This window comes from Bufo bufo, chromosome 6 (genome assembly GCF_905171765.1).
Source record: "Bufo bufo chromosome 6, aBufBuf1.1, whole genome shotgun sequence".
NCBI classification, from domain to species: domain Eukaryota; kingdom Metazoa; phylum Chordata; class Amphibia; order Anura; family Bufonidae; genus Bufo; species Bufo bufo.
In genome coordinates this window covers 296,266,336-296,283,656 of record NC_053394.1, presented here as the reverse complement: position 1 = coordinate 296,283,656, position 17,321 = coordinate 296,266,336, and the positions used below count along the sequence as shown (strand labels likewise).

Below are 17,321 nucleotides of genomic sequence, written 5' to 3'. Positions count from 1 at the left end.
ATGTTCGGTGGACATCAGTGAGTCTGACACTGCTGCCCCATGGGTATGTTTTATCTAGATAAGAAAGTAGACTATTTTCTCCCCCTTTTTTATACATGCCGGGAATTATTAGGTCACATGACCCATACTAGAACAGTGATTGGAGAAAGACAGTTAGGGACCACCCCGTTTAGGGTTTAAATAGCAATGGGATCAGTGTACAAATTGGAGCCCCATCTTAGTGCCCCCTGGAGCACCCCAAGCCGCAGTCCGTTGTCCAGAAAGGATGTACATCATCAGATGAGTATAGAACTGGTTTCTTTTACCTGCATTATCTCTGCAAAGTTCATTCTGTGTCTGACAGCTGAGCACCGTCTTGGGGGTGCTCCAGTATTTTGGTTTGATTTTGATTTAGATTTTTTGATTGTTGTTGTATAATCGCTGTGTATTGGCAGCGACCTACTTGATTGTCCACTTTTTGTCTCCTGACGAACCTTGCTAATAAGGGGAAACGCGTCGAGACTAGGACCACAAATTAAGACAACCAACATAAATTTATTGTATTATATTGAATGACCCAGGCATCCATATGGGTCCATTTTTGTTGTAAGGGCGCTTTAAGGACAGATAGGTTAGGTACGGGGACAGAGTGCTCCTACCATCTGGGTGCATCTCTGGGCAGAGAACAGGTTAGGGACACCCTAGGGACATACTAGTGACCCTTATGGTTTCGCCCCCTGTCCACCACCGGTAACACCTACCCTTCCCTACCTGGTCCTCAATAGCCTTTTACTGTCTGTCTGTATGTATATCAGTCCCCATGTGAGGGGCTCAGAGATTTTTTATTATATTGATATTAAAAGTTATGTTTTAGGTAGTTGGTTTCAGTGATAGTATTTTTCTTACAACTACCAATTAAGTATTTTTTCGGTTGATAAAAGTTTGATATACCTGCTTCCACAAAATACTGATTGAGGGCTGCGATATACCTGCTTCCACAAAATACTGATTAAGGGGTTTGATATACCGGTTTCCACCAAATATTGTTCGAGGCCTTCGATATACCTGCTTCCACAAAATACCACCAACATCACCACCATAGCCCCTTCACTCGAGTCAGAGGAATTATTTTCCCATCCATTCCCAGACCTTACCGATGCACAGCCATTCTTGACATCGGATGAGGAAGAGGAGGTAGCAATGGCCGCCACCCAGCGGATTGACGACAGTACCCAGATCAGCCCAAGGAGGGAGGTCCCCGCTTTTGCTGCCTATTCCGAGATCTCAAATGTCAGTGGTGGTAAAGGTGACGATGATGAGGTGTCGCTGGATGTCACATGGGTGCCCTCAAAATAGGAAGAGGAGGGGAGTTCAGCAACGTGTCGTTAAAGACTACCTGTACGAACTCTGCAGCAGGACAGGTTCTGGGGAGCTTGGTTTTTGTTTTCACCACCCCAGTGGCTGCTCATGCGCGATGGATGCAGACTTCTGCAGCCATTTGATGAGATCACCAAACTGGTTAGTCGCAGTCAGGGCACCATCAAAGACATCGTACCTTATCCCTTCTTTCTGGAGCGTGCATTGCGTCGTGTTATTGATCGTCAAGACGTTGAGGAGCAGGAGCTGGAAGATGAGGAAGTCGCAATGTCGAATGAATTCCAAGCGGGGCCTACTCCATCTGATACAAGTCAACAGGAGTCTGAAGAGGAGTCAGAGGAGGATGGTGGCTGGGGGGGAGGAGGAGTAGCTAGAAGAGCAAGCTTTGAGGGGGACTTGAAACTTTTTGGGGATCCCTGGTGTTGTCCATGGCTGGGGGGAGGAGACCGAGGATGACTTTCTCCTGGGTGATGAGCAGGAGCCAGGGCTCTCCACCGCTTCCAATTTAGTGCAAATGGGGGCCTTCATGCTCCAGTGTTTGAAGAGGGACCCCTGTATAAAAAGCATAAAGGGTAAGGACCAGTACTGGGTGGCAACTTACTTAGACCTCCGGTACAAACACAAAATGGCGGACATGTTACCAGCATCACAGAGGGCTGGCAAAATGCAGCATTTCCAGGCCTTGCTGCGAGGGATGCTGCATTCTGCTGTTGCGGGCGCTGGCAGATGAATTTCCACCCATAGCGAAACAGGTGTGGGTACCAATCCTACCGCGCCTGCAAGAAGAGGGTGGTTTGAAGATGTGTTGGTCACTTTGGATATGAGATCATTCTTGCAGACAACCCATCGACAGCCGCCCTCTGGATCCCGCCTCAGGGATAACGGCCAATGTGGACACTCTGAGAAGCGAGGAACTACTGGACTACTGGGTGTACAGGCTTGACCTGTGGCCAGAGCAGGCACAATTTGCCATTGAACTCTTGGCTTGCCCCTCGTCGAGTGTCCTGTCTGAAAGGACGTTCAGTGCAGCAGGGGGGATCGTGACCGATAAGCGCACTCGCCTAGCTCACAACAGTGTGGACTACCTCACACTTCTAAAAATGAATGAGGCATGGATCTCTGAGGAATTCAACACCTGTGACGACCACGTGTAATTAAATTTCCTCATGCCAGTCCACACATATCCGCCACCACCCAGAACAAAGAATGGTCATGGTTTTATGTATATACTGCGGCATAAAAGGTATTTTCTGTCCGGTGAATGCCTAATTTTTGGGGCCTCTACTCCAGTGGCCTACAGTAACATTTTTATCCAGTGACCGACTAATGTACCTCCAGCCACATAATCACATATTCTTTTCTGTCAGGTGAATGCCTAATTTTTGGGGCCTATACTGGCCTACAGTAAAACTTTTATCCGGTGACCACCTAATGTACCTCCAGCCACCTCATCACAAGTTCTTTTCTGTCAGGTGAATGCCTAATTTTTGGGGCCTGTACTGGCATACAGTAAAATTTTTAGCCAGTGACTGCCTAATGTACATCCAGCCACCTCATCACAAGTTCTTTTCTGTCAGGTGAATGCCTAATTTTTGTGGCCTGTACTGGCCTACAGTAAAATTTTTAGCCAGTGACCGCCTAATGTACCTCCAGCCACATAATCACAAGTTCTTTTCTGTCAGGTGAATGCCTAATTTTTGGGGCCTGTACTCCCGTGGCCTAAAATAAAAAATGTCTAGGCTCCAGCAGGGCACATTTTTGAGAGTTTCCCTTTAAGACGCATAAAAATGGCCCCTGATAAAAAAATCTTTTTTGTGGGAATGTTTGCCAATGATCCCCCTCTGTCCATGTTGTGGGACTATTTGTGCACTTCTAGTAAGTATTTGGTGTCTGCAAATATGACTTGAAGGTTTTTCAGGTTTGCCTGCCATTAAAGTCAATGTGGCCCACTGCGAATGCGCGGTTCGCGAACATTTGATCGCGAACGCACATTCTCATTCGCGAACCGTCCTGGCCGATGTTCGTCCATCACTAATTATAGTTAATCTGTTGTTCCACAGGGAACTCCATCTCAAGAAATAGCAACAATAGAAGTTTTGTATGGTCGTGTTGATTTACTTTCTGTAATGCATAACACTTGAGATCATTATGTTGCTTGACACATTAATGAATAGATTTTATTAGATAATAGATAGTAAATTATGTTCCAGAACAAGATATTGACATTACAGTCCAGTGTCCATTTTGTACAGGATCTCTGAGTTTACAAGAGAAAATCTCACTGATCACAGAACAATCACAATGGTAACATTCATAGTGGTACATACATATACTGCTGGCGGTCTGTACACAGTGCACATTACAGTACGGCTCCTCACTTTTTCTCAGTGAACAGTGCGTGGAAGATAGGGGTTCATTATTTAAGGAAAGATATGCATTGACAACACTTTATCTCCATTTCTAGATTCTCTTAAAGGGGTTATCAGCTTTTTTACTATTGATGATCTATCCTCGGGATAGGTCATCAATATCAGATCGGCAGGAGTCCGACCCACAGCACCCCCGCTCATCAGTTGTTTGAAGATAAGAATCAGTCATATGAGCGCTGCCCTGTCTGCTCTGTTTACCTGCTCGCCACAGCAATTGCAGTGGTGAGCAGGTATAATTACAAATATGTAGTCTCCATTCACTTCTATGGGATGACTCTGTCTGTTCAAGTGAATACTACAGAGCAGAGAAGGCAGTGCTCATACAAGCAGTGCCTACTCTACAAACAGCTTGTCTGTGGGGGTGCCAGGATGTCAATAGAAAGCAGACAACCCCTTTAAAGGGGCACATGAAAATGATTTGCTAGTGACTCTTCAAACACTTTTGGTTGAGCAATTTTTTTCAATTGTTGAATGCCTTTTTACAGCCATCCTCTAAAAATATGTTGCTCAACACCTCTTTCTCTGAACTTAAACCTTCGTTTTCATGTTCTAGCAAAACTAATCCCCAAATTAGGGGCTTGTTTCATATTAAAAAAATGGATCTTTTTTTCTAGAAACAGTGCCACCCCACTTAAGTTTGGTATAGCCGTTAAGACCAGTTCACTTGATTGGGACTAAGCAGCAATACTGGATTGGGCCATGGGCAGGAGTGACGCTGTATCTGTAATGAAAAGGGAGACCATCTTTTCTTATATCATGCAACCTTTTTAAAGGCTACTTTCACTTTCACTTTTAGAAGATTGACCAGCATCCTAGTTTCTCAATGGTGTCCCTATATAAATCTAAAGCTTTCCTGAAACATTGAATAAGCAATGCATTCGTCACAATTCTTTCCAATTGTGTTTCCCTTAAACTCTTCTCCAAGTTACTCTCTAGATATTTTTCTAGAGTTGCCCCCATTTTAAATGTCTTTTGCATTTTACACCCTTGTGCCTTTTGCATATTTTTCAATCTTTCGTATCTGATTGAAAGACATCTGGGGAATGTAATGCATACACCAAACATATCACTTCAGAAGCCAAATCATGAATGTGAAACATCGAAATGGGAGGTGATATGTTGAACACAGTTAAAGGGCAAGGAGCTTATATTAAAGCCATTGTGGCCTACAAGTAAAATATCAACCCCATAAACCCATCTCAGGATTTACCTCCCCTTCTTTCTTATGTTTCATGAAGATGTAGTACCCAAAACCATTGGATTTGTTATCACTTTCTTTTGGCCATCTATAATTATTGATAAAGCAAGGATAGTGAAGGATACATAATACATAAATATGATAGATAGCAAATGTAGCAATATAATTGGGAGAAAGTTGAACATAATCTTTTACTTTGTTAGGTGGTTTCATAAAGGCACTTAATAACACTTATAGTGGCTTGAATAGTGATGTCCTCCACTTTTGTGTCCTAAGGAATGGTGACTTCCATGGTGGTGACCAGAGGAATGTTGTTCTCCAATATGGTGTTTTAAGTATTGGTAGCTTCCAATATGGTGACCTAAAAAGTAATATGTAATATTAAATGAATATTCTGACCCATAATAATGCATTTTTAGACATTTTTCTAACATTTTGGATACCCTTGACACAGTCTCACTACACAAAGAGTTTCTGCGGATTCATATTAAAGGGGTTGTACAGGATTTTAAAAAAATTCAATACAGCCACACTTGCCCACCAGTTGTGTGATATTGCAGCCCCATTCACTTCAATGGATTTATGCTGCAATACCAGGTGCAAGCCATGGACAGTTATGGCTCTGTTTTGTGAAGACAGCAACCACATTTTCCGAATCCTGTACAACCTCTCCAAGGAGCTCTAGGCACTACATGTGCTTGACCTACATGATACAGCAACCTATGGAACAGTCACTTATTTCATATGAGTACAAACTATAACCTCCAATTGTCTCAGTGTGAATTGTAGGCCCATGGAGATACAGCATGGGTCTATACATCTCTTCTGTATGGACACATAATATAGCCATATATCTGTACTCATACAAAAATTATAATCACATCAGCATCAGAGGCTCCTTTGGGAGCATCAGTCGCAGATTCCGGCATATTTGAATGTGCTGTTCTTGCAGTTAAAACTTCATAAAAAATTAATGCAGTACTGTTCTTCCAGTTAAAACTCTGGAAGCCATGATGAATTATAATGGAAACTACACTGCAGACGTACATACAGAGCCTAAACAGAGCCTAAAGGCAAACATACATATAAGTGTATTGTCAGCCAAACCTGTAAAAAAAAAACGGTTTGGCCGACAGTCAAATGTGTATGGGGAGCTCCTGACTTTCCACTGACACATGTTGGGGGGTAAAATGATCAGGCAAATTGAATATTTTGATCCAATCCTGATGTTCTTCCAGGAGTTCGGCTGGCAGCTATTGAATGTCTATTGTCAGCTTAAGGCCTCATGCACATGGCTGTTGCTCGGCTGTGCTCATATTGCGGCCCGCAAACCGCAGATCTGCAATACACGGGAACTGGCAGTGAGCACATCACAGATGCAAACCCATTCACTCGAATGGGCCCACAAGAATAGAACTCAAGTTGATTGAGTCTTGATCCATCTGTGGAATCCACACTGATATTGCCAATGCATTGGGGACCCTAAATTGCAGTCCCCAATGCACGGAACGGCAGAGCAACGGCCGTGTGCATGAGCCCTAGGCCTCATGTCCAGCTTACCATAAGTATGAGCTTTTTGTGGTATGTCAACTGTGCTGTATCATGTCTCTTGTAGTCCTGTCCTAAAAACAGAAGTTTGCACATGGCACTTCATTCTATACCATTGGTGTAATCATACACCCTCCATCATATGGGTTGTCCCAGGTTTATAGCATCATTATTTTAGAGGAAGTGGTACAGGGACATAAAGACACAGCTTTAAAATGTTGAAGTAAAAGCTTATTCATTCATTAGAGACTTACCATTCTTCCCATGTGACATGTTATGTCCAGAAATACTGGGGGAAAAAAGACAGTTGAAATGCAGTTCCTAAATTATACATGTATAATGTACATAGATTTCAGCAACAGCTAATTATCCATATACAGTGGTCCCTCAAGTTACAATATTAATTGGTTCTGGGAAGACCATTGTAAGTTGAAAATGTTCTAACTTTAGTCCATAACTCTATGGAAAACTAGTAATTGGTTCCAAAGCCCCAAAATGTCATCCCAAGATAATGGGAAATTAAGACTTAAGAAAAATAAGCAAATAACTAAGACAGAAAAGGCATATCTTTATATATAACAATCATGAATAGATGCTGGAAGCAGTAAATCACTTTCTATGATGAGGACAAGACCTTCTTCTTGCAGTACACACTGTACCAGAAAAATAAAATAAAGTCACCCTCGCTTAACATGCAAAGGTGTAGCTCATCCTGGCAGAGACACAGGACACTTTGTACAACACTGTGTTGTAAAGAACCGCTACTAGAGAGACAATACAAGTGGCTTGCTGTCACAGGGTTCCGAAGGTGCACTTGGTCCCCCATTGCCCGCAGAACTGTTGCTTAGCTTTTGGAATGAGGTTCTGTGTTTGACCTCATTCCCAGGGCGGCTTTACTAGCTGGGTGGCTCCCTGCTCCTAGTCTGCCTTGAGCGCCGAGCTGATCACTCGGTGCTCGACTGGTTGGTCTGTCGGTCATGTGACGCTGGCCACGTCACATGACCCTCACTCCCCACTATAAATACAGGCAGCCTGCTGGCTACAGGTTGCTTGTTAATTTCTAGGTTCCTGGCTATTTGTTGGACTACTGAATATTTACCTGATCCTGTTCCCTGACGATCCTCTGCCTGCTCCTCCTGTACTGCGCATACATCCTGGTTTTGTGACCTCGGCTCCCACCTGACTACTCTCTTAGGACTCCTCTTGTACTTCGCTACTCTCCTGGTATTTGACCCCGGCTTCTCCTGACCATTCTTTGCTTAATCCGTTGTACTGCGTAGCTCTCTTGGTTCTGACCCGGTCCGTTCATGTTCCGTATTTTGTCTTGTCTGTCTTCCCTGCACATATCCTAAGTTAGGGACTGCCGTCCAGTTGTCCCCTGTCATCAGGACTCGTGAGGCAAGTAGGAAGGGCCATGGGTGAGGGTGGAGCGCAGTGGTCACTACCCTTCCCCCTGTGTGTGTGTGGACGTGACCGTTATAGATTAACAGGCCCATTAACCACTGTATCATGAATCCTCTTACTACCCTGACTGACCATGTCTCTAACTTGACACAGAGGGTGCAGGAGCTAGGAGAGAAACTCCGTTCTTGTGAGTTAGGGCAAGGTTCTTCCACTCCTCTGTCCTCCAGTCCATATTTTGAACCCCAGATCAAGCTCCCAGAACCCTTTTCTGGAGACCGGAAGAGGTTTCTCTCCTTTAAGGAGAATTGCAAACTCTACTTCCGTTTGCGCCCCGTGTCCTCCGGTCCCGAGAGCCAACGCGTGGGGATTATCATTTCTCTACTACAGGGTGATCCCCAGGACTGGGCATTTTCGTTACCTCCTGGGGCCAGTTGTCTAACTTCTGTGGAGGTTTTTTTTCAGGCCCTGGGTACCCTCTATGATGAACCAGACAGGGCCCTGGTAGCCGAGACAGCTCTTAGGGCACTGGTTCAGGGCCATCTCCCTGCGGAGGAGTATTGCACCCAATTCAGACGGTGGTGTGTCCCCTCAGGATGGAATGAACCAGCCCTGAAGAGTCAGTTTAGGTCTGGTCTATCTAATAATTTAAAAGATCTATTGGTCAATTACCAAATTCCTGAGACCTTAGAGGAGATGATGACCCTAGTTGTCCGACTTGACAGACGAGTTAGAGAGAGACGACAAGAACGACAGTTCTGTTCTCAGATGGTGGTCCAGCCAGAGGCCTTTTCCAGGGACAACACTGAGGTCTCCACCGAGGAACCCATGCAGGTTGGCATGACCCGGGGTAATCTTCGTCGCAGACGCGGAGAGTGCTTCTACTGTGGAGATCCTGGCCATTGGATCAACAAGTGTCCGAAGAGGGACCTCTCTGACAAGTCTTCTAAGGCAAGACAACCTAAAGACCAGGTACACCCTGATTTTTCTAAAGGTAAGCTTTTGGTACCCATAACAATTTCTCTGGGGGTTAATAAGTGGCCGGGTAAGGCCTTTATTGACTCCGGTTCAGCGGCCAGCTTTATTGACTTTGAGTTTGCTTGTAAATTGGGTATTCCAATGTTTGCTTTACCTACACCTATCCATGTCATGGCTATTGATGCTACTCCCCTGATTGGTGGTACGGTGAGGTCATGTACCTCTGAAATTTCTCTGTCCGTGGGTGTGTGCCACTCTGAGAGATGTTCTCTTCTAGTCCTGGAGAACCTACCGGTTGAGGTGGTACTAGGGTTGCCTTGGCTCCGTTTACATAACCCCACAATTGATTGGTCCAAAAGAGAGTTGGTGAAATGGGGACCTAAGTGTGACTCATGCTTGTCCGTGGTCCAGGCTGGGGTTTCACAAAGGTCTAATACATTACCCTCTGTTATTAAGGAATATTCTGATGTGTTCTCGTCCCTTACTCCAGAGGTTCTACCCCCCCATAGACCTTATGATTGCGCCATAGAGCTAATTGAGGGTGCCGAATTTCCTAAAGGTCGAATTTATAATCTTTCAGGGCCCGAACGCAAGGCTATGGAAGATTTTATTAAGGAGAGCCTTGCTAAAGGGCATATTAGACCTTCAGTCTCTCCTATGGGAGCAGGGTTTTTCTTTGTTAAAAAGAAGGATGGTGGTCTTAGGCCTTGTATTGATTACCGGAGATTAAATAAAATCACTGTCCAAAATAGATACTGTCTCCCATTGATTCCGGATTTATTTAACCAGGTTTTGGAAGCAACCTGGTTTTCCAAGATTGACCTGAAAGGGGCATACAATCTAATCCGAATCAAGGAGGGAGACGAATGGAAGACAGCGTTCAATACTCCGATAGGACACTTTGAATATCAGGTGATGCCTTTTGGACTCAGCAATGCCCCAGCTGTGTTCCAAAACTTAATGAACGATATTCTTAGGGAGTTCTTAGGTAAATTTATTATTGTCTATCTTGACGACATTTTGATATTCTCTCCTGATTTCGAATCTCATGTGTCCCATGTCAAACAAGTATTAGAGGTGTTGAGGGAGAACCAGCTATCCGCTAAGCAAGAGAAATGTGTCTTTGGTGTACAGGAGATACTGTTTCTAGGGCATGTTTTGACTCCTCACGCCTTTAAGATGGATCCTGGTAAGGTTTTAGCAATTTAGGAATGGGTAAGGCCTTCATCCTTAAAGGCTTTACAACGGTTTTTGGGTTTCGCTAATTACTACCGTAAATTTATCATGAATTTTTCTGTAATTGCTAAGCCATTGACCGACCTTACTAAGAAAGGGGCAGATTTGGAGAATTGGTCTACCAAGGCCATTTCTTCATTTGAAACATTAAAAAAGGCATTTAGTAGCGCTCCCATTCTGATCCAGCCTGATCAGGAGAGACCCTTTATTGTGGAGGTGGATGCGTCCAAGGACGGCGCAGGAGCAGTCCTTTCACAAGGTCCTGCTAGCCTCACTAACCTGAGACCGTGTGCCTTCTTCTCTAGGAAATTCTCTCCCACGGAGAGAAACTACGACATAGGGAATAGGGAGCTGTTGGCCATTAAATGGGCATTTGAGGAGTGGAGACATTTTTTGGAGGGGGCAAGGCATCGAGTAACTGTTGTCACTGAACATAAAAACCTAATGTTTCTCGAGTCCGCTAAGAGGTTGAATCCCCGACAAGCCCGATGGGCTCTGTTTTTTTACCCGTTTTGATTTCTCCATTACGTTCAGGCCGGGAAGTAAAAATGTGAAGGCAGATGCATTATCTCTGAGCTTCCATGCTTTTCAACCCACTGAGACGCCGCCTGAATCCATCCTACCAGCAAACATCTTCTTAGCGGCTCTAACCCAGGATATCTCGGCTCGCATTAAGGCTGAACAACATCTGGCACCGGTATCCACCCCAACAGATAAGTTGTTTGTTCCCGTACAATTTCGTCTCCAGCTGTTGGGTGAGTGTCACGATTCTGCCTTTTGTGGACATCCGGGTATTGAGGGCACTAAGGATCTGGTTTCTAGATCTTATTGGTGGCCCACTCTGACCAGGGATGTCAAGTCCTACGTGTCAGCCTGTGAGGTTTGTGCCAGGTCTAAGACACCTAGGACTCGCCCTGCTGGTAACCTACGACCCCTACCCATTCCCAGTAGACCCTGGTCCCATATCTCGATGGACTTTATAACTGACCTACCGCTGGCGGAGGGTAAGACTGTGGTTTGGGTAGTGGTCGAAAGGTTTAGCAAGATGGTTCATTTCATTCCCCTGTCTAAACTTCCGAATGCTAAAACCCTGGCATCTATTTTTGTGAGAGAGATTGTTCGTTTACATGGCATCCCGGAAAATATTGTTTCGGACAGGGGTGTGCAGTTTGTGTCCAAATTCTGGAGGGCCTTCTGTCAAAGATGTAAAATTTCGTTGTCTTTTTCTTCCGCCTACCATCCTGAGAGTAATGGGCAGACTGAACGCCTTAATCAGTCTGTGGAACAATTCCTGAGGTTGTATGTTGCTGATGACCAGCAATTATGGGTCAAATTCCTTCCGTTGGCTGAATTTGCTCTGAATAACCGTGTCAATTCTTCTGCTGGGGTCTCCCCTTTCTTTTGTAACCATGGTTTTCATCCCCGTTTTCATTCTGGGTCGTCCGTCTCCTCCTCTAACCCTGAAGCTGATAAACTCTCCTCCGAACTGTGCACTGTTTGGGCCCGGGTTCAATCGAACCTAGAAAAGGCTCAAAGTTCTCAAAAACTCAAGGCCGATAGGAGACGTTCAAGGGGGGTGAACTTTCAGGTTGGGGATAAAGTATGGTTGTCCTCCAAGAATCTATCTCTCAAGGTAGCTTCTAGAAAATTTGCTCCTCGTTTTATTGGTCCATATAAGATCACGGAGGTGATTAACCCGGTATCATTTAGGTTGGAGCTGCCCGAGTCATTCCACATTCATAATGTGTTCCATAAATCTCTACTTAAAAAATATTTTGAACCGGTATTACCATCGAAAGCCTCGCCTCCGCCGGTTCTTGTTAATGATGCTGTCGAGTATGTGGTGTCTAAAATAGTGGATGTCAGGAAGGTGCGTAATTCCTTGCAGTACCTGATTCACTGGAAGGGGTATGGACCTGAAGAGAGATCTTGGGTACCTGCCAGGGAGGTTCATGCTCCTAGACTTGTTCGTAAATTTCATTTAGAACACCCTGAAAAGCCATCGCCTGAAGTCTTGGGTCCGGTGGCCCCTCGTAAAAGGGGGGGTACTGTCACGGGGTTCCGAAGGTGCACTCGGTCCCCCATTGCCCGCAGAACTGTTGCTTAGCTTTTGGAATGAGGTTCTGTGTTTGACCTCATTCCCAGGGCGGCTTTACTAGCTGGGTGGCTCCCTGCTCCTAGTCTGCCTTTAGTGCCGAGCTGATCACTCGGTGCTCGACTGGTTAGTCTGTCGGTCATGTGACGCTGGCCACGTCACATGACCCTCACTCCCCACTATAAATACAGGCAGCCTGCTGGCTACAGGTTGCCTGTTAATTTCTAGGTTCCTGGCTATTTGTTGGACTACTGAATATTTACCTGATCCTGTTCCCTGACGATCCTCTGCCTGCTCCTCCTGTACTGTGCATACATCCTGGTTTTGTGACCTCGGCTCCCACCTGACTACTCTCTTAGGACTCCTCTTGTACTTCGCTACTCTCCTGGTATTTGACCCCGGCTTCTCCTGACCATTCTTTGCTTAATCCGTTGTACTGCGTAGCTCTCTTGGTTCTGACCCGGTCCGTTCATGTTTCGTATTTTGTCTTGTCTGTCTTCCCTGCACATATCCTAAGTTAGGGACTGCAGTCCAGTTGTCCCCTGTCATCAGGACTCGTGAGGCAAGTAGGCAGGGCCAGGGGTGAGGGTGGAGCGCAGTGGTCACTACCCTTCCCCCTGTGTGTGTGTGGACGTGACCGTTACACTTGCCAGTGAAATGGCCATATTGAATGGTTGGATCCAAATCTAAGGTATTGTGTGTTGAGTCTAATTTCAAGTTATGATGGTCCAGGAAAACCAGAATGGTCAATATTACAATGTTACATTACACAATAAAAGAGTGAGGGATAAGGATGTCAGTGATAGGTGTCTAGGAAGACTATCCACCCGTTTCACAGAAATTTTTTAAGTGATGAGAAAAGGGGAGAAACTTATTGGGAGGGGCAGAGCCTATTACAGCCAGATTTACTATAACAAAAACCTGTCCCTTTCTGGCGTAAACTTGAGGTTTGGGGGAATGGACTTCCAGAGATGCGCCTAATTTATTAAGAGGCATCTTAATAAATTAGACATATCTCATCGCATCACACAAGGGATTGAGACACCAGTCTTGAAAAATGTCCCCTGGTGGTTTGTAATGTCTCCCATTACAGGATACATTGAAACCCAGTGCCAGTTAAACAGGGCAGAGAGATCCGCTAAAGATAGCATACTGCGAATGTCTTATAACCTAAGTAACAATAAGGTGTTTAGACATTCAAGCGAGTGGCTTGGTGATGAGTGGGGCAGACCTTTTAGGTTGTCTCTATTACAAGGTGCTTTTGCACAGAACACTATTACTGATGAGCGGCAGGGGCAATATTCGAATTTGCGATATTTTGCGAATATGTGGTAGAATATTCGTCATATATTCGCAAATATTTGTATTTGAAATTAAATCTGCAATGTAAATATCACGTAAGATTATTTTCGTGATTACAATGTAAAAATCGCGTAATGCGAAGTGGGTAAAAAAAGAATATCTAGCACTATAGAATATAGTGCTATATATTAGTTTTTTAGAATATTCATCATTTTTTTAACATCTGAAGTGAACAGTCATTGACCCACAAGCAACTTAAGCAGGTAGGAATCATGACTTCTGATGGAAAAAAATGACGAATATTCTAAAAAACTAATATATAGCACTATATTCAATATAGTGCTATATATTCATTTTTAGAATATTCGTCATTTTTTTCCATCTGAAAACATGATTCCTCCCTGCTTCTTGCTTGTGGGCAAGATGACTTAAGCAACTTAAGATGACTTCAGATGGAAAAAAATTACGAATATTCGATATAACGAATATATAGCACTATATTCAAAATATTCGCAAATTCTCAAAGTTGCGATATTCGAGATAAATATTCGTATTTCGAATATTCGCACTCAACACTAAACGCTATAGGAGATATGTAGTATACTTCCCCCTGTACATACTCAATATCATGGCCATCCAGTAAGCGCTTATATGTAGCAATCTCCATCTCCAAGTGGTTCTTCTGGTCCATGAGAACCTTGTATTCATAGTTCTGACGTTCTAGATTCGATCGGATTGTGGCAAGCTCAGATTCCATATTATTGATCAAGCACTGTAATTCAGCAAGCTTGGATCCAAAAGTAGCTTCAGTTTCAGCCAAAGTACCCTCCAGTGCTGATTTCTGGAATGAAATAAATGTGTAATATGTTCACCTACTTGTTGCACCTTGTATAGATACTAATCAATAATTATAGATTATACATCTTACCAGACTCAGTTCACTTTGTAGATCAATTTCGAGTGCCTGCACACAACGTTTCATTTCAATAATCTCAGTTTCCACGGACTGGAGTGCTTCTGAGCTAGAAGCTACCTCATTACTGAGCTCCTCACTCTACAACAGCAAAAAGATAAAATACACAAACAGTAACTAGAAATGTAGTATTACATGGTGCCCATTCAAGTCAATAGTCGACTGTGTAACAGTTACGTCTGTGTGAGTGGAATCCAGTTTTTCTTTCTACTTATAGAGGGAGGTCCTATGCAAATGACAACCTTCTATAACATACATATGCCCTACACAGAGCACATAACTTTAAAGAAAAAATACTTTAAGCATACATATACTTTCAGAATAAGCTGCCCGTGTGTGTACATGAGTGATGTCGGTATATCTGCTCATTCTATGTCTTGTATCTGCCATTTTTAGCAGCTTTCCCCTCTGCAGGATGGAGACTCTTTGCATGATGTCTTCTAGGCAGAGCAAACAGAAAATTATCTCATAGTAAGTACTGGGAAATGTTAGCTAATTTACCATTTTGAGGAACATATCTTCTACTTCTGTAAGATTTATTTCCATTAAGTTTTCATATTCCTCTCGGATCTCAGACAAAGCTTGATTTAAGTCAATGGATGGTGCAGCATTCAATTCCACATTAATTCTAGCCCCCAGCTGGGAGAGAAGAGATTCTATCTCCTGTAGTGAGACAACAGTCAGATATACTGTGCTATTACATTTGAGATTTTCTCATGGCACACCAAGTATTTTTACCTCCTCACTGTTCATCTTAAGACTATTCTTTTCTTCTTGAAGTCTTTGGACATGAATTTCCAGTTCACAATTATCTCCATTAAGTCCTTCCAAAACTCTTGTCAGACTATTTACATCCATCTCACCATTGTTACTCTGCATGAGTTCTAGCTCATACCTTTGAAGAACAAAATATATTATGTGCATATGCATTATATTAGTCATCTTTTAAACCTATTAGCCTTATTTTAAAAAAAAGTGCTTTGTTTGCTAAAATATTACTAAACAGAAGAGTTTGAGAAGGGAGCTAATAGGACTTTTGCCTCTGGTGATGAGGGGTGTAGGGGACGCCAATGAGAAGTTGACAGTTCCCAGAAGCAGAATGTCCTGCAGAAGGGGCCTGAAATTAATCTCTGTCCTGAGTGAAAGACCATGTTAAGGATGTTGCTTTTTTTCTGGTGCAAAATAAGGACGACAGAAGGTAACTTGCAGAGCAGAGTTGGATTAAAACTGGAGAATCTTGGCCCAAAAAATTGGCGCAGGCCAATACCTACTAACAGGCATATATAATTTGTGTGACTATGCTAGATTTTAATATTAGGCAAATGTTGACTTGACATATTTCAACCACACGATTTCTTCTTGGTATCAGTAACAATGCTTGAAGATGGACTTTGAAAGAACTGGGCAGTCAGGGGCTCTGGGCAGTTGCCTAATTTTCCCTCCCTATGATCTGAGCCTGTTATTGCCACTATATTGTCTTTTGTATACTAGACATTCACTTACTTTCTCCTGTAGTCAGCAGCAGCCAATCCAGCATTGTCAATCTGAAGCATGGCATTAGCATTTTCCATAGCAGCTTCCATAATCTAAACAAGACATTGACATAATTGTCTTAAAATCTGCCATGTTACCAAGTGAACTATTAAATACATTAAGCAGATATGACATGAAATTACTAGAAATTCAAAAATTTGTTTTATCTATATTTCATTATGGTTTTATAAATTATTTTACATGCTATACATGTCTTACCAGGTTCTGTAGTTCATCAATGATTTTGAAATATTGAGTGCCATCAGGAGGTGTTTTTAGAGGGTTGTTTTCATACCATTCAGAAATTTTATTTTCGAGTCCAGCATTTTCCATCTCCAGCGAACGAACTTTATCAAGGTAAGACGATAGACGCTCATTCAAAAGTTGCATGATTTCCTTCTCATTTACATCAAACATACCATCAGCTGTGAAACCACTGTGATGTCCAAAGCTGCTAGAATGATCTTTATGGCCATGAGTAACATATTTGGAAAAAGACACTTCTTTTTTGTGATGACCACCATAGTGAGACTTTTGAGAACTTCCATGGTGAGACATGTGATGACCACCATGATGAGATGTGTGGTGGTCTCCATGATGAGACATATGATGGCCTCCATGCTGAGATATGTGGTGACCTCCACGATGAGACATATGATGGCTTCCATGATGAGACATATGATGGCCTCCATGATGAGACATATGATGGCCTCCATGATGAGACATATGATGGCCTCCATGATGAGACATATGATGGCCTCCATGATGAGACATATGATGGCCTCCACGATGAGACATAAGATGGCCTCCATGATGGAACTTGTGGGAACCACCATGATGAGACCTGTGAGAACCTCCATGAAGGGACATGTGATGACTTCCATGATGAGATTTGTGATGACTTCCACCATGGATCATGTGAGAACCTCCATGATGAGACATGTGGGAACCTCCATGTTGAGACATGTGGGTGCCTCCATGATGGGACATGTGGGTGTCTCCATGATGTGACATGTGGGAGCCTCCATGATGTGACATGTGGGGGCCTCCATGATGTGACATGTGGGAGCCTCCATGATGGGACTTCTTAGAGCCTTCATGATGAGACAAATGGGAGCCTCCATGATGGGAAGCGACATGACTTGAAATCTTTGGTTGGTGGATTCCCATATGAGAGCTGGCCTTCTGGGATCCAGAAGAATGGCAATGCTTCATGCTGTGGCTCATGTTGACTCCAGTGCGGGATCCTCACAGTGACACAAATATTGCTGC

General features: G+C 43.6%; 1 protein-coding gene across 1 annotated transcript; it reads right to left on the bottom strand.

The window, feature by feature from the left end:
* Nucleotides 1–4,037: 4,037 nt before the first annotated feature.
* On the bottom strand, nt 4,038–15,708 carry LOC121003512 (keratin, type I cuticular Ha6-like). The gene is made up of 6 exons (XM_040435414.1): nt 15,255–15,708; nt 15,018–15,179; nt 14,472–14,597; nt 14,164–14,384; nt 6,786–6,820; nt 4,038–5,344 (listed from the first exon to the last, which is right to left on the bottom strand). The coding sequence occupies exons 1-6, from the start codon at nt 15,456–15,458 to the stop codon at nt 5,205–5,207; spliced, it is 888 nt and encodes a 295-aa protein (XP_040291348.1). The 5' UTR covers nt 15,459–15,708; the 3' UTR covers nt 4,038–5,204.
* Nucleotides 15,709–17,321: the final 1,613 nt, after the last annotated feature.